Genomic DNA, 15,172 nt, shown 5'->3' with positions numbered 1-15,172 from the left:
ACCATGTGGTTCTAGGTCATCTTTATATCTGGATTGGCTATAAAAATGGGCCAGTCAAGGTAACTCTAAAACCTTCAATATTCTGTGCTAGAACTTCCTCAAAAGCTGATTTTATCCCACTATCTGCCTAATCCACACCATTAAGCCACCAAAATTCAGGCACAGATTGTCCACATCCTTAGTTCCACCCCAGCTCCAGTGTGAAGTTATGAAACAGTTGAATGCACGATTAAAACTAAGAGGAAAGGCTGTTAGATGCAGCATTTGAATCATTTTGTCTTCTTAAGGGACAAGGTTATTACCTGGTACAAGTCAGGTAAAGGTCTACAGCCTGGTGACCACACTTACCAATACTGTATCCTTGAAATCTGCTGAGAGAGTAGATCTTCAGCAGTCTCACCGTACACACACATACACACACACACACACACACACACACACACACAAAAGGTAACTATGTGAAATGGTAGATGTGTTAATTACCTTGATTGCAATAGTCATTTCACAATGTATATGTGTATCAAATCATCACATTGTACACTTTAAATGCATGTAATTTTATTTGTCAATCTTACTTCAATATACATGGAGGGAAAAAAGAAAAGGAAAGCCTTCTATGGGCATTCTAGATGCAAAGTACACATGGTCCAGAGTAGAAACTTCACTGAGAGCAGATGAGAGGTTGCCTGGGGTCATGTGGGCAGAGTGAGGACTGGATTTCAAAGGGGGAAAGGAAAATTTTGGAGTTATCTGATTGAGATGATGGTTCCACAGACTTATGCTAACTCATCAAACTGTATATTTAAATATGTACAGTTGACACTACATCAATTATACCTCAATAAATCTAAAAGGTTTCAGAGGGGAAAAAACCAGACTCTCAAATCTTGCAGACCTCTCTCCAAACAAGATGGATCATCTGCACTTGAGATATTTTCCAGGAACCCAGTCTTGACTTACTATCTAAAGCCTGGTTGAAATGAGTGGTATCTGAGAAAGCCATCCCAAGGGAACACTAACCATCCATTTGTTCATGTTCTGATCAACAAAAGTACACCATTTGGACCACATAAGCCTGGTGCCTCACCCAGATGTCCTCACTAAACCACAGTTTCTCAGGATGTTCTCAATTATTTTTAAATCAAGATTTGTTATAAGAAGTGGCAACGTGAAATGCATATGAATATTCTTTTTTCCATAAAAGAACAAAACAAGAAAGGAAGGAAAAAAGGTAGTAAGAAAGAAGGAAATTTATGGTAGATAAAATAATGGTCCCTCAAAGACGACCACATTCTAATCTCTGGACCCTGTGAATATGTTACCTTACATGGCAAAGGGGAATTAAATTTGCAGGTGGCGTTAAGATTGTTAATCAGCTGACCTTAAAGCAGGGAGATTATTTGGATTATCCAATAACCCAATTACCACTGGGTAGGCCCCATGTAATCCCAAGAGCCCTTAAAAGTGGAAAAAGAAGGCCAACTAGAAGAGACAGTGACTACGAAGAAAGACACAGAATGAGGCAATGCTGCTGGCTTTGAAGACAGAGGAAGTGGCCGTGAGCCAGGGCCTGAGGACACCTCTAAAAGCATGGGCTCTCCCCTAGAGCTGTCAGAAGGAACACTCCTTTGCCAACTCCTTGATTTTAGCCCAGGAAGACCCATTTCGGACTTCTGACCCCCAGAACTATGAGATAATAAACTTGTGTTGTTTTCGGTCATTAAGTCCGTGGTAATACATTACAACAGCAATAGAGAACCACCACAAAAGCCTTCAGGTGAGGTAAAACAGCCCTGGCTCCATTTATTATTTACTTATATTATTTACTTATATTATTAAAACGTTCCCTGGGCAGAGCGCTGCGCTGGGTGCACTGCTGGGAACAGGGTAGTCAACGTGTGGAAATGAAACTTGTGCCTGGTGCTATGAATGCAGGTAGCAGATGCTGGAGAAAGAGCAGGGAGAGCTACCGCCCAGGATGGGACAAAGGAGAGAGGATGTTCAGTCCTCTTTGGCCAAGAATACTGCAGGTCCGTCCACCTCTTCCAACCACAGACTGCCAGATTTTGTGGCCCAGTCTTCAGTGAGGGTTTCTCCATCACTTCTCTCCTACTTCAGAGAAATGGAGGATACGTCTATTTCCACCTGCATTTTAGGTTAGGTTTCAGTCCCTTCCCTCCAGTTGTAAGTGTGCTGAGAGCATTAGCGAACCTCAGCCAAAGCTAGAAACTACAAGCGGCCACAAGAGTGTGCACGTGAGGTGACTGCAATTTTTTTTTCCTGCCAAACCAGAATTAGCCGGTATAGGAATGAACCAGCGTGGAGATTTGAAATTGCACGGATTGGAAGGAAGCTCAGGGTAGGTTCGGGCACCTCCAGACGCACCCTTTTTAAAGCCACACGGACTGAGGCCTCAAGCTCGAAGCTCCGCAGGACGGAGCTGGCCTGGCAGCGAGCGGCGGAGGCGCCGGCAGCCCGCACAGCGCACAGAGCCCGGCGGAGCGCCGCGCCGCAGGCAGCCGCATCTCCAGGATGATAGGCGACATTGCAGCGAATCTCTCCGCCCAGCCGCTCCGGGGGCTCCGAGGGAAACAGCAAGTTCGAAGATAGGGCCCGGGAGCCGAGTGAGGCCGCCGCCCCGCGGGCTGCGGGCGGTGAGTATCCCGAGGCGGCGCGGCAGCGCGGGCCCGGGGATGGAACGGCGCGGGGGCATCTCTGACCGCGGGCGGCCGCTGCACCCCAGACGCTCGGGAAGCGGCGGCGCGGGCCCGGGGCAGGGTCGGGGAAGGCGGCCCGCGCGGTCGAAGGCAAGGCGGCCGCGAGGCGCGGTGGTCGCGCCCAGGCCACTAGCCGAGGGGCTGCCGAGTAGCGGACGAGGCCACCTCGGGGCGGGCGCGGTAACGGCGGGCGGGGGCGGAGCGTGGGGACGCGCGCCTCGCTCCCACGCCGGCCAGGGCCCCGCGCGCGTCATCAAGGGCGCACGGCGCCCCTCGGAACCCCCGCCCGGCCCTGGAGGCGCGCTCTGTCCGGCGCCCAGCTTTGCTCCCCGCCTCCTCTCCCAGCTGCGGCTAGGGACTCGAACTAGCGGTGATGGCGCGGAGAGTGGGACACCAGGACAGGGGCCGGGCGGCCAGCGGACTTTTGAGGGTGCGGGATGCCTCCCTGCGCAGGCTGCCGGACTGCGATCGGCCTCGCTTCCCCGCGGAGCTGGCGGGTTCCGAGCACGCCAGGATGCCGGGATGCTCGGGATTGGGGGGGGGGTCTGGGGGTGTCAGGGAAGGGGGAGCACGGAATGCCCGGAAGGGGTCCGGGGGCGGCTGGCGTGACGCTCGGAGGAGGGGCGCCGAGGCCAGATCGCGCGGGGGCCAGAGCAGGGCGTGCAGATGCTGGTTCCCCATAGCGGTTCTGATCAAGGCTCCTCAGGGAGGAGAGGAGGGACTAAAATGGGGCGAGGGAACTGGGGGCGGCCATTTCGGGGCCTGACGCCGCCAAGGCCGTTGACGGTATTTAGGAGCTCAACTGTGCTTACCAACTAAGTCGTTTTCTTTCCGCGGAAAAGTTGATCCAGGCTCATTAGCAAGAATGAGTGAGGGTTATTACTGGGTATTAGAAAGATTCCTTTTCCCCTTTCCTGGCGTGTGCGTGTGTGTGTGTGTGTTAGCTGGAGGAGGTGGATAAAATACGCTTTGGAATCCCTCAGGCTCAAGTTGAAATTTGGACTCCACCACCTGCTAGTCAGACCTAAGTTGCATTGCCCCCATTCTACAGATTGCCTCAGTTTCCTCATGTGTGAAATGGAACATTAATATTCACTGGACAGAATTGTTGTGGAGAAGGCACCAAGCACAGTCCCTGGCCCATAGAAGGCATTTTAATGTCTAGTGCCCCCAATACAGCGTGGACCCAGCCGGGGTTCTCCTGCGCTGTGGGCTCTGCACCAGCTCAGCTCCCCAAGTCCTTGCTCCAGCCTCTTCAGCCTGTTGGCCTTAAGTACGCCCTCTAAAGGCCCGAGATTTGCAGTGCACACCAGGTCTAGAAGACAAATACCGATAGAGCCAAATACTGGGTGGACCCGCCATGCACTCGCATCTAATGAAGAATCTCCCACCAACATACTCTGCCCACCTTTGGGAAAGATTGTAATATTACCCTTAATTTGGCTCTTTCCCCTGTACTTCTCATTTATAATGAGCTCACCACATAATCACAATAGCCAAATTCAAAATCAGTGACTTGCTGATAAAACGTACTCTCCTAACAAGAGTTGTGGAAAATTTAATTTAGTTTTAACGTCTGAAACACACCAGCATGCTCTAAATTATTTTCATTTCTGCCTGTTGCCAGGTAAATATATAGCTGACCTCCACGTCTTTGCCTGCATGTGGTACTTCATTTCCCGTGTTTACAGTTTCTCTTTCACGGTTGATGCACTCACTTTTGGGAGGAACGGAGGTTGACAGTTGGTCCTATAATCTTCCCGTGTCCTTCCTTCAGCTTGTTCAGCGCAGGGCCCTAATGCTACGTGCAGAGCTTCCCTTCTGGGTGAGCCTAGAGTGGGTGACATTTTACACATGGATCCTTAGGGGAAACCCCACACTCACTGCTCCATTTACCCCAGTGTCCCACTCGTGTGTTGTTATGTTACACATGTGCCAGGCTGTGGAAAAGATGGGGGAGCTTGAAGACCGTATGGTGGAGAAAACTTGGAGCCTGGGATGGAATGATCCAGAACCCCTGTCCTGGTTCTGCCTCTCCAGGTGCAGAGTAGGATCATAATGCTCAGATGATTATGTTGTATCTTATAATTATATAAATACTAACGTGTTAAAGCAGATAAACAACAAGGTCCTACTGTATAGCACAAGGAACAATATTCAATGTCTTGTAATAGCTTATAATGAAAAAATACGAAAAGGAATATATGTGTGTGTGTGTGTAACTGAATCACTATGCTGTACACCAGAAACTAACACAACATTGTAAACTAACTATACTTCAATTAAAAACTAAATAAAACAAAATACTAAAGTACACTTGGTGAGAGGATAGACCCTTATTTTTCTGTCACCTTTTGTTTGTCTTCATTGACCTGGCTGGACAGTCAGGTAACTGTGATAAGTCAGAATAGGAATTACTTTCAGAGAGATCTGGCTGTGAAGTGCAGACAGTTCCTTTGCCTAGTAGGCCTCCAGGTACCTTCTCAGGATCTGATGGAACTCCGTTCTACCCACCAGCTAATACTATTTTCTCCATGCACAGTTGTGCCTCTTGAATAAAACTTCTCCCTTAAATGCTACTCAGCGTCATTTATTCATGAACAAATAAACTGAAAATGTCAAGAGCAGTTCAATGGCAACTGTATCTCAACCCATAAAATAAATAATTCAGTAAGAATGTAAAGTTCTTAACATTGCTTAGAAAAAACACTGTTTCAACTCATGGGTTGAAAAAAACCTGACTTTTGTATTATTCTTGTTTCAAAGTCTTTCTTAGATGTAGATGGGCTTTAGGAAAATGTCAAGTAGTGTTGTTTTATCTCATTAAACACATATCTCATTAAGCACGGATTGTAAGACCATGTTATTATTCATCTAGGCCAGGCCCATCCCTTATCAAGCTGCCTGGTTCTCCCCTTTCTGACTTCTTGGGACTCTGGGTACCACTACCAGGGACAGAGGGAAGACCACCATCAAACATGCCTTCCGAACTCTTCCTAACTTCGTCCTCCTAGCCCTTTTGACAGGGTAGCTCTTTTCTGGGCTGTGAGCTTTGGAGAGCAAGGGTTACCCCATCCCCTTCTATCCCCAGGCACACTGTCTTCTCACGGTGGGAGAGGGGGGTGGAGGGAAACACATACCAAAGCCTACAGCCCAACACGGACTACGCTTCCCAAGGAAAGTGGTTCTGAGTCGCCACTAATCTACTAGAGGCAAGAAACTGATCCAAATGATGTTTAAAAGATAGAGAAAAGGACCTTTACATTCCTATAATATAGTTAATGTATGTTTATTTAGATTTTTTTTTACCAAAAAGATCAATAAAAAGAAGGGGAAATTACTTGGAAGACCATCATCCAAAGAGTAATAATCTCCATCAACATTTTTGTTTCACTCCAGTCTTTTTTCCTACAGATACATGTTTTTAACAACAGCAACAAAAAAGGGATTATTTCATGTGTCCCGTTTTCTGACCCCTCCCAAAGTATAATCACACCTTAGTGTGCCCTTCTTTCTATGTCTTCAAAGCGTCTGAACAGTTCTATTGTTGATGGTGGCCGTGCATTGCATGGCTATACCATGACTGATTTAACACCTCCTCTATTGTTGGATATTAGAGATGTTTGCAGGGTTTTCTTGTTGCTGCTGTTGTTGTTACTATTTAAGGTTTCACTATTATAATTTAGCTGAATTGTGAAGAATGAGCAGAAGAGGACCAGGAGGTCAGAAGGAGGGAAGTATGTTCCTGAAAGAGGGAAGAAGGGAAGGTCGGAGAGACTGTGCCAAGGTCAGGGAGCTGCAGGTGCTTCAGCCAGGCTGGAGAGCAGAGCGCAAGAGTGAGGAACGGGAGGAGGGACCCAGCAGAGCGGCTGATAAAGCAAGAGGAGAACCTGGCAGTGGGGGAGTTTGGACTTGATCCGAAAGATAATTTGACAGGATGGGGAAGTTACCTGGTAAGGCAGCATTCAATCACTCCCAGCAGCCTGGGTAACGGAGAGGTGGAGGGAAGGACCCAGCAGAGAGCAGCAATGTGGGCAGGGGGTGTAGTGGTTGAGAACTGGATGGCTGTTGAAGAGATACAATAATTTTAAAAGATAAAAAATAATAATTATGAGAGAAAGGAAAAGTCAAGATGAGCCCCAGGACAGATCCATTAAATTGCTGTTCCACTGGCATCCTTGGTTCCTCAGTGTCCGTTTCTTCCCAACAAACTCAGTCCAGGAATTAGCGAACTTTTCCTATAAAGGGGCAGAGAGTATTTTAAGTTTTGCAGGTCACGTAGCCCTTGAAAAGGTGAAAAACAATTCTTAAGTCAGAGATATACAGAAAGAGGGTATACAGATTGCCACAAGACGCTTCAAAAGAGGCTGGGCACTGTCCATTTGGCCAAGTGTAACTGCTTCTCTGTCCTGCTCGTCCACATCACAACCCAGCAGAGAAGAGCCCTAGGACAGAGGGATGCCTAGAGTACCTGGGACCTTTTTTCACACCACCTTCCTCCACTGCAACAAAATGATCTTCAGTAATAATCACATGTAATGATCAGGAATAATCATTATTTTCTTATTTGTTCTTCTATTGTGAAATAATTACTTGGGGGAAACAAAAAGAATCGACTTCCATTTTAAAGACGTTAGTCAAATTGAGTAAAGCATTTCATGTACTGACTGCAAATTTCACTTTCCATATCAAAGATTTTCATCGTGCAGTCTTGCTCTCTGTTTTGCTTTTTTTAAATTTTAAACAAAAAGAAAGTCTCCAGATGGGCACATAGAATGACACAAGTGAAGGAGCTGGCGTTCCTGTCTTTGTCCCCACCATAACTGAGCTGTCACAGTCCATCACGGATGTCCTGCTACAGGCAGGCACGGTGGGACATTGCAGGCACCACAGACCCAAATTCAGCCAAGGGGAAGCGCCAGCAATTCTGAACTCTTAGGAACTTGTTCTCAAAACACGTGTGTACAGCTGGGGTCCCACGTGAGCCAGGGTCCACTGTATAACCATCAGTTCTCCAAGATAACGTCCCTGTAGAACACAGTGTTTACAAAAGCATGGCAACCAAAGCATGCTGATTTCAAGCTTACAGAGCCTGGAAACAGCATTATTTGGAACTTTGACCAGTGAAGAATTCTTTTCAGAGAAGAGTATTTTATCAATGACATTGTCTAGGATCGCTGGCACGTATGTGGTCACAGAAAAACAGACCAGCTTTTTGTCAGCGTTTCTCATTGCAGACTTCTGGGGCAGAGTGCTCGGTCTGCTCTGTCCACGGTGCTCCATTGCCTGTGGCTATGCAGCGGTGCCCTGCAGGGCTCAGCTTGCCTTCAGGGCCACCCAACAATCATTTCCACTTGTCTTCAACAACAGTTTCTTTCATTAGCCTGAACATTGAGACCCCGAAATAACTATCATCCCCCTCATTCTCAGCCAATGGTCTAGCTTCCGTACTTGACCAAGAAATTAGACCAACAGGTATAACTTTCCATCCCACTGCTTCCCATCTTATCCCCATCCACCTCCCTGCTTCCTCCAGTCTCAGAGATTGGGTCCCTCTTCCTGATCAAGACTAACCCTGTCCCATCACCTCTGGGATTAGTCATTCTCTCTCTCTATTTCTCTCTCTCCCTCTCTTTTGCTCCTTACCTTCAGTTCTTATGCACACACTTCATTCTCATCCTGAAAAGTAAAACAAACCCAGAGACCTCCCCTGACCTGGCATCACCCGCCCCCCATCTCCATCCAGCCACCCTCCTCTTGTTGGGACATCCTGAGAGATGGACCTTGCAAAGCGCAGGTAACATCTTGTCTCTTCCTAGAGCAGATTGAGCCACCGACTGTTCATTATGTACAAGACGAACTCTAAGGTCTTTATCCGGCACATCAAGCTTTACAAGATCTTGCCCCTGGCTTCCTGGCAACCTGCACATCACTGTAGTATCCAAATTTCTTTAATCTGATTTCCTATTTTCTAAGGAACTTTCTAGCTTCCCAGGTAAATGCTGGGAATGGGGGTGGGTGGAGGAGGTAAAAGTATGTCTTGTATATCAGACATAATTATCACCATTATTAGAAAACTATCTCCCATTCTAAGATGATAAATTGCCCTTCTCCTTTACCAAACCCTCCGGAGTTGGGGTTGTGTGAGTCAGTCCCCATGCTGGCTGCGCTGAACAAACTGAACACTGGGACTCACGAAACTGAGAACCATATCCGCTGCCAGGAGCCCCACCAAGGCCAAGCTGTACCCTGCCTAAGGCCAGGCGTCTTCCTCCTCTGACATCGTTGTTGTCACTTATCAGTATCCATCTCAATAAGGGACAGAAGGCATGGGCTTCGGTATCAGGAATAGCTGGGTTCAATGCCCGAGTTCCTGTCGAGCCATCTACCTGCTGGCCATGAAAACTTTGGAAGGGCACTTCACTTCTCTGAGTCTATTTCATTTCTTTAAAATAGGGATGGTAATACTTACATTAGGATGACTGTAAAGATGAAACAGGTTTCATAAAAGCACTTGGTCCTGTGAGAAAGTGAGGAGTGTTCCCAAATCTGTGCAATGACAAAGATTAATAGAAAGGTCTGATGTGATGACTGTGGCCACTTTGGCTGTGATGAGGAGGTCGAGCTGTCCAAAGGAGATGGGGGTATTTTTTGTCTTGATGTTCAATGAAGTTGTTTGTCATATGTATTTCAGAAACTCTTGGAAAATGTATACAAGTCATGAAGACATTGGGTATGATTTTGAAGATGACCCCAAGGATAAGAAGACACTTAAACCCCACCCAAACATTGATGGTGGATGGGCTTGGATGATGGTCCTTTCCTCTTTCTTTGTGCACATCCTCATCATGGGCTCCCAGATGGCCCTGGGAGTCCTCAACGTGGAGTGGCTTGAAGAGTTCCATCAGAGCCGTGGCCTGACGGCGTGGGTCAGCTCCCTCAGCATGGGCGTCACCTTGATCGTGGGTACGTTCTGGTGTGACCTGTCATGAAACTCAGTCATTATACAATGGCAGTTCCTCACCGGAAGGAAAGGTTTATATTGTTGAAACATTAGATGTTTGACTTTAGTGGATGTTACTATTGTTTTTATTGTGGTAAAATATATACAACAGAAAGCTTATCATTTTAACCATTTTTAGGTATAGGATTCAGTGCCATTGAGTACCTTCATCAACACTATTCATCTCCAGAACTTTCTGCATTTTCCTGAACTGAAACTCTGCCCCCATTAAGCAATAACTCCCCATTGCCACCTCTCTCCAATCCCCTGTCCCTGGCCACTGCCACTCTTATTTTCTGTCCCTAGAATTTGATTACTCTGAGGACCTCATACAAGTGGAATCATACCATATTTGTCCTTTTGTGGGATATAGCTATTTGAAGATTGTAAATATTTGGAGTTTTTTAAAAACTGATGATTAAAATACTCTCTTTTGCCCCTAAGTCTGTTTTCTTAACTGTTATAATGTATTATCTATCATTATAAATCTGTTTAACACTTGAGAATCTTTTTCAAAGATAAAACTTTCAGAGACAACACAGTAAAAGTAAATAGCAATCTTATTTCAGAGCTCTAATGTTTGAAATTTGAAATACTGATTCTATGTTATTGAAAAATCTATGAAACTGTTTCTAAGGATGGTTATTGATCTAGCTAACAGGAGGAAATGATAACATATTCTTGTATTTTGTAGTTTAACCTAACCACACAGCAATCTATGAAAGCAATTCTTATCCAGTTGGAGATACTAAGCCAGAAAGTTATTATAAATATGACATGTTATTATGGCTAATGTGCTTCAGTTTTGGAACTAAACAACTTTTACTGTCAACTAACATTTAATAAGCATCTATTATACACCATGTGCATACCATTACATCATCTTGTTTGATTTTATTTCATTCTCTTAACAATTTTATGAGGTCATTACCACTATACCCTAAAGCTGCTCAGTTGCATCACTTGAAAGTAAAAGCTATACTTTTACATCTAATTTTTTAAAGTATTCGTAATATATTTTATGCTAGAAACATAAATGACTTCAAGTCTTTTCCTGTTTTTGTGAGAGTATGTGTATGGCAGGCGTATGTGTGTTTGGCGAGTGTCTGTGCATTGTCAGGGATTTCCACATTAGTAACTAATTGCTTGAATTCAACTCAGAGATTTGTTGATCTTGGCCTTTCTTTAGCCAGTGTTACTTTGTTACTAATACAAGCAACATTAATAACAGTGGCAGCGCTAATGACAAAAAACAAGGACAGAGTGTTGCTTCTCAAAATGTGTGCAGGGGGTATGTGTTTATCAAAGGGAATTATTACTGATTAAGTCTTTCTTAATTTTCTTATTTTATTTCTACTTTTTGGAGGGGGGAGCTAATTAGGTTTATTTATTTAATTATTATTATTTGTTTTAATGGACGTACTGGGGATCGAACCTGGGACCTCGTGCATGCTAAGCGTCCGCTCTACCACTTGAGCTATACCCTCCCCTTTACTCACCTAGTTTAACGGTTAAATAAGGGCAGCATTATGTGGGCGAGGGAATCGTTGTGAAATCATTTTTGCCTATAACCTTAATGAACTGATTTCGTCAACCCCGCCTTGGCTTTGTTCAAACTAGGACTGTCTTATCCTATGAAACGTATGGGGAGGTTAACCTCAGTGTAGGGAACTTGCTCGTCTTATGTTGGAAATAAGTCAGGAAAGGAAAACTGTGCTTCTCAAATACTTAAAATCCAGTTTTCTTATCTTTTAAAAGTAAATGTTTATCGGGTAGAACAAAATACTTTAAGATTCAATCCAGGAAGGGTGTGCATGCAACAAAAAAAAAGAAGATTCAGCCAAAGGCCAGGATATGAAATGTCCCAGTATTTTCCAAACCATCCAGTTAGGTCGTCTTTGTTATTGTTTTGTGTTTGACAAGTTCTACAGGAATAAGCAATGGAAACCAGTCCTGAGACTATTGGATGTGGTTCTGAAGATGATCCCCCAAACCAGAACACCTAACTCATTGTGGTGAAGCGTGATTGTCATCTTTAACTGGGAGGTGACTGTGTACTCAGAATTCTGTTGGGGAGTCTTTGAATTCCAGACAGTGGAATCTCAGGTTGTAGACTAAGCTTTCTACAGGAAAGATGCCAACCAGATAAATGTCTTTTGCCTTGCGGCTCAGAAATTATAACACCACAAATCTCCTAGCTATATAAATGAAAGTTATTTTATTCTATCAGTCATGACCCTAAATTGCTATTCAGTATCTTAAGCTGAATAGCAGGGTACAGGGTGGCGGCAGATATGTTGGGTACTTTTCCAAGCCAAAAGCCAGCAAGAACAGCTCTCCTTTATTGAGCACTTAATACATGCCAAGCACATGTTATGTACATGATTTCACTTGATCCTACAGCAGCCTTGGAGGCCAGACCATCATTTCTGCCTCGGAGAGGAGGACATGCAGCGCTTGGAGACATTAAGTAACTTACTGGAGTTAACCAGTAAGTGTGGGACAGGCTTCAAACCTGGTCCACTGGACCCCGGAATGGTGTCCACCATCATACTGTCTGCCACTCCATCAAATGAGAACTGAAAATATGTGTGAAGGGAATAAATATAAATTGTTTCCATTTTCTGATTATAAACATATTGAGTTACTTATTTTAAGTAAAAAAAACGTGAACTAGGCTACAGGGTCGAAAGCCATCTCCCTTGAACAGTGACTCACACGTGGGAAATTCAGTAATTTCATTCCTGTTTCACTCATTGCTAGCGTGGATTTTGCCAGTTTCCTGCAGAAGGTCTCAATTTTTAATGAAATGTCATCACCTCAGTCAGATCTGTAGCAGCCTTTGTAATAGCTCTTCAAATAATCATTGGTGGAAGCCGCATTGTTAGGGGAAGCTTAAGGCTGCAGAAGGCCACTTACTTGCTAAGTAGATTCAGAGCAGTGATTGACAATCCTGGCTACACATCAGATCCACCTGGGAGCTTTTAAAAACCCTGCCAACCTGGGCTGCACCTGGACCATTAAGTCAGAATCTCTTGGGACGGGACTCTAGCATCAGGATTTTTTTTTTAAGCTCCTTCGTGACTCCAAGGTTCATCCAAGGCAGAAGACCATTGATTTACTGCAGTGTAGGGTTACACCCCGAGACCAGGAGCTCAATAAACTACCTACTTTCATCAGTGATAGCATTCCAAGGCTCATCTCAGGTTGTTTCTCTCCTCACCTGAGCTTTTTACAACCTATGAGATGCTGGGATGGGCAAGAAATTATGACTTCATCAGCATGTTCTGCAGCAATGCAACACGTACCATGTGGGAAATGGGCCAAGATTCAGATTCCTTCCGAAGAGGAGAAAGTCTGAGAAGCTGTATAGTCTCATTCTGAAACGCTGAATCCCTCTCCAGAGGTGGGCATTCCAGCGAAAGGACTGCACCTCAACCTTATTTTCCCCTCCTCTTAGACTGTGTGTGAAGTTCTTCTCATTGTGTTGGATGGCAGATCCATCATAGAGATGCCAGCTGACCAGCAGTAAACAATGGTTAGAAAAAGAAACTGAGAAGCTGAAAGTTGGGATCTGACTTCCTCTTATTTGACAAATCTATATTTTGTAACCATAGAGGAGTCAGCGTTTCTTGGACTGACTTTGCTCATCTGCAAATCATAAATGACTGTAGCCCCAGCACACATGGTGCCAGAGTTGACCACCTAGAAAGCCAGACACTGTTATCAAATGCTCTTTTCAGTAAAGCAATTAATACTTTCTTTTTTATATATATAACATTCCTCCAGATATGAATGTCTACACTTACTTGGGGCTTTCTCCCCTTCCTCCCCCAAGTGCGCTCTTAGTGCAATGTTTCATGAACACGCAGCATCACAGGAAACGTGCTTTGGGGCCCTTTCCCTAATGGGGGAGACACGATCATGCTCCTGAGCTGTTACCCACTGACCCTTCATCTCTTAAAGGCCTTTTAACAGCAAACCAGTGAATCATGTGTCTTTCTCTTGTTTGTCCACTCATCCGAGATTTAAAGTGGTGAAATGACCATAGGTTAGAAAAATAAAATATGTATAAAGAAATAAAAGATACCTCTTCAACATATGGTTTCTGAATTTCTTTATTTTATTTTATTTTATTTTTTTAATGGAAGTCCTGGGGATTGAACCCAGGACCTTGTTCATGCTAAGCATGCGCTCTGCCACTGGGCTATACTCACACCCCTGGTTTCTGAATTTCAGGTGCCCCCAATAATTTCCTCAGATGTTTATGCCAATGTACTTAGTTTACATATTGTTTATATCATACTTATTATATACATAACATGATATATTTATATAAAATATATTTACTGTATTAAGCCTATTGTAAGAGGTTTATATACAGAATTATTTTCTGTAATGTAAATACTTCCTTATTAATTAAATTAATAAGTCTTTACCTTCATAATTTTGGGGATTAGACCCTCTCAAAATCATTAGACAAAAAAAAAATTCATTAGCAGGCTGTGTATCCAAATCTGCATGTGAATATAGTTAGAACTGTAAAGGAAAATTTTATTTTAGTTTGGACTAAAAGAGGAAGTTCCCTAGAGTTCAGCAAGCTTTTAACCTGAAATAGTCCCACCTGAATGGAGGGTTTCATAACTCTATAAAGTAATAATGATCAAAAATAAGATGATGTTTAAGTGCACCATCTTACTGAATGTTTAGTATTCATTCATACTGTATGACTAAAATAGGGATTGCAATTTGGACAAGGAATCACTGATCCCAAATCAAGCATTAAGCTTCAGTGACATCAGAAGTTGCCACAAAATTAGGAAGAAAGCAAAGGGGTTGACAAAAACTTCAGTGTCATAGTAATGTAAGAATTAGAATGTGTATCATATCATACTGTCCTGCTCTGAGTATTGGCACACATTACACAACCAAGGATATCCCTGAATCTCCATGCAGCAAAATAAACGCATCACCTGATGTGTCCGGCCAAGGACGGAGAATCGGCAGGGGCTGAAGTATGTGTGAAGTGATGAGAAGTTCTTTCCAGCTTGGTTTGCATCTGAGTGTCCTCGTGAAAACAGGCTATAGGTTCCTTGCTTGAAGCCTGGAAGTCCTCAGAACCCCCTTTCTGTACTCCCTTAAGGTCTGGAGTCAGAAAACCGGGATGTGTACAGAGGCCAAACAAGTCATGTAAAGAGGGCAGGAGGCCAAATAAAAGACTAAAGAGAAGGATGGAGACTGTGGCAAACCAGAGAGGGTGTGACACAGCTAAATGTGGTCAGCTACTACACAGCTCCAGCTGATTCGGGCTGTGTGGGAAGGTATTCTGTGTTCCCACTGGATTTTGTGTGTGTGTGTGAATTCTCTTAATTTTTAAAAAATATTGGCAACTGATTCAAAACGTTTTTAAACTTTGCTCTGGATAAACAAAATGCATCCACAGGCTGGATAG

At 44.3% G+C, this 15,172-nt stretch overlaps 1 protein-coding gene across 1 annotated transcript in view; it reads left to right on the top strand.

The window, feature by feature from the left end:
• The first annotated feature begins 1,794 nt into the window (after window positions 1-1,794).
• Window positions 1,795-15,172, top strand: part of SLC16A14 (solute carrier family 16 member 14) — a 31,063-nt gene continuing 17,685 nt past the window's right edge. Inside the window, exons 1-2 of the mRNA XM_074364458.1 lie at window positions 1,795-2,654; window positions 9,412-9,683. Coding sequence (XP_074220559.1) covers window positions 9,425-9,683 — 259 coding nt within the window. The 5' untranslated portion in view covers window positions 1,795-2,654; window positions 9,412-9,424. The remainder of the gene's footprint in view (window positions 2,655-9,411; window positions 9,684-15,172) is intronic.

This window comes from Camelus bactrianus, chromosome 5, assembly GCF_048773025.1.
Source record: "Camelus bactrianus isolate YW-2024 breed Bactrian camel chromosome 5, ASM4877302v1, whole genome shotgun sequence".
NCBI classification, from domain to species: Eukaryota; Metazoa; Chordata; class Mammalia; order Artiodactyla; family Camelidae; genus Camelus; species Camelus bactrianus.
This window is presented reverse-complemented; position numbering and strand designations above follow the sequence as displayed.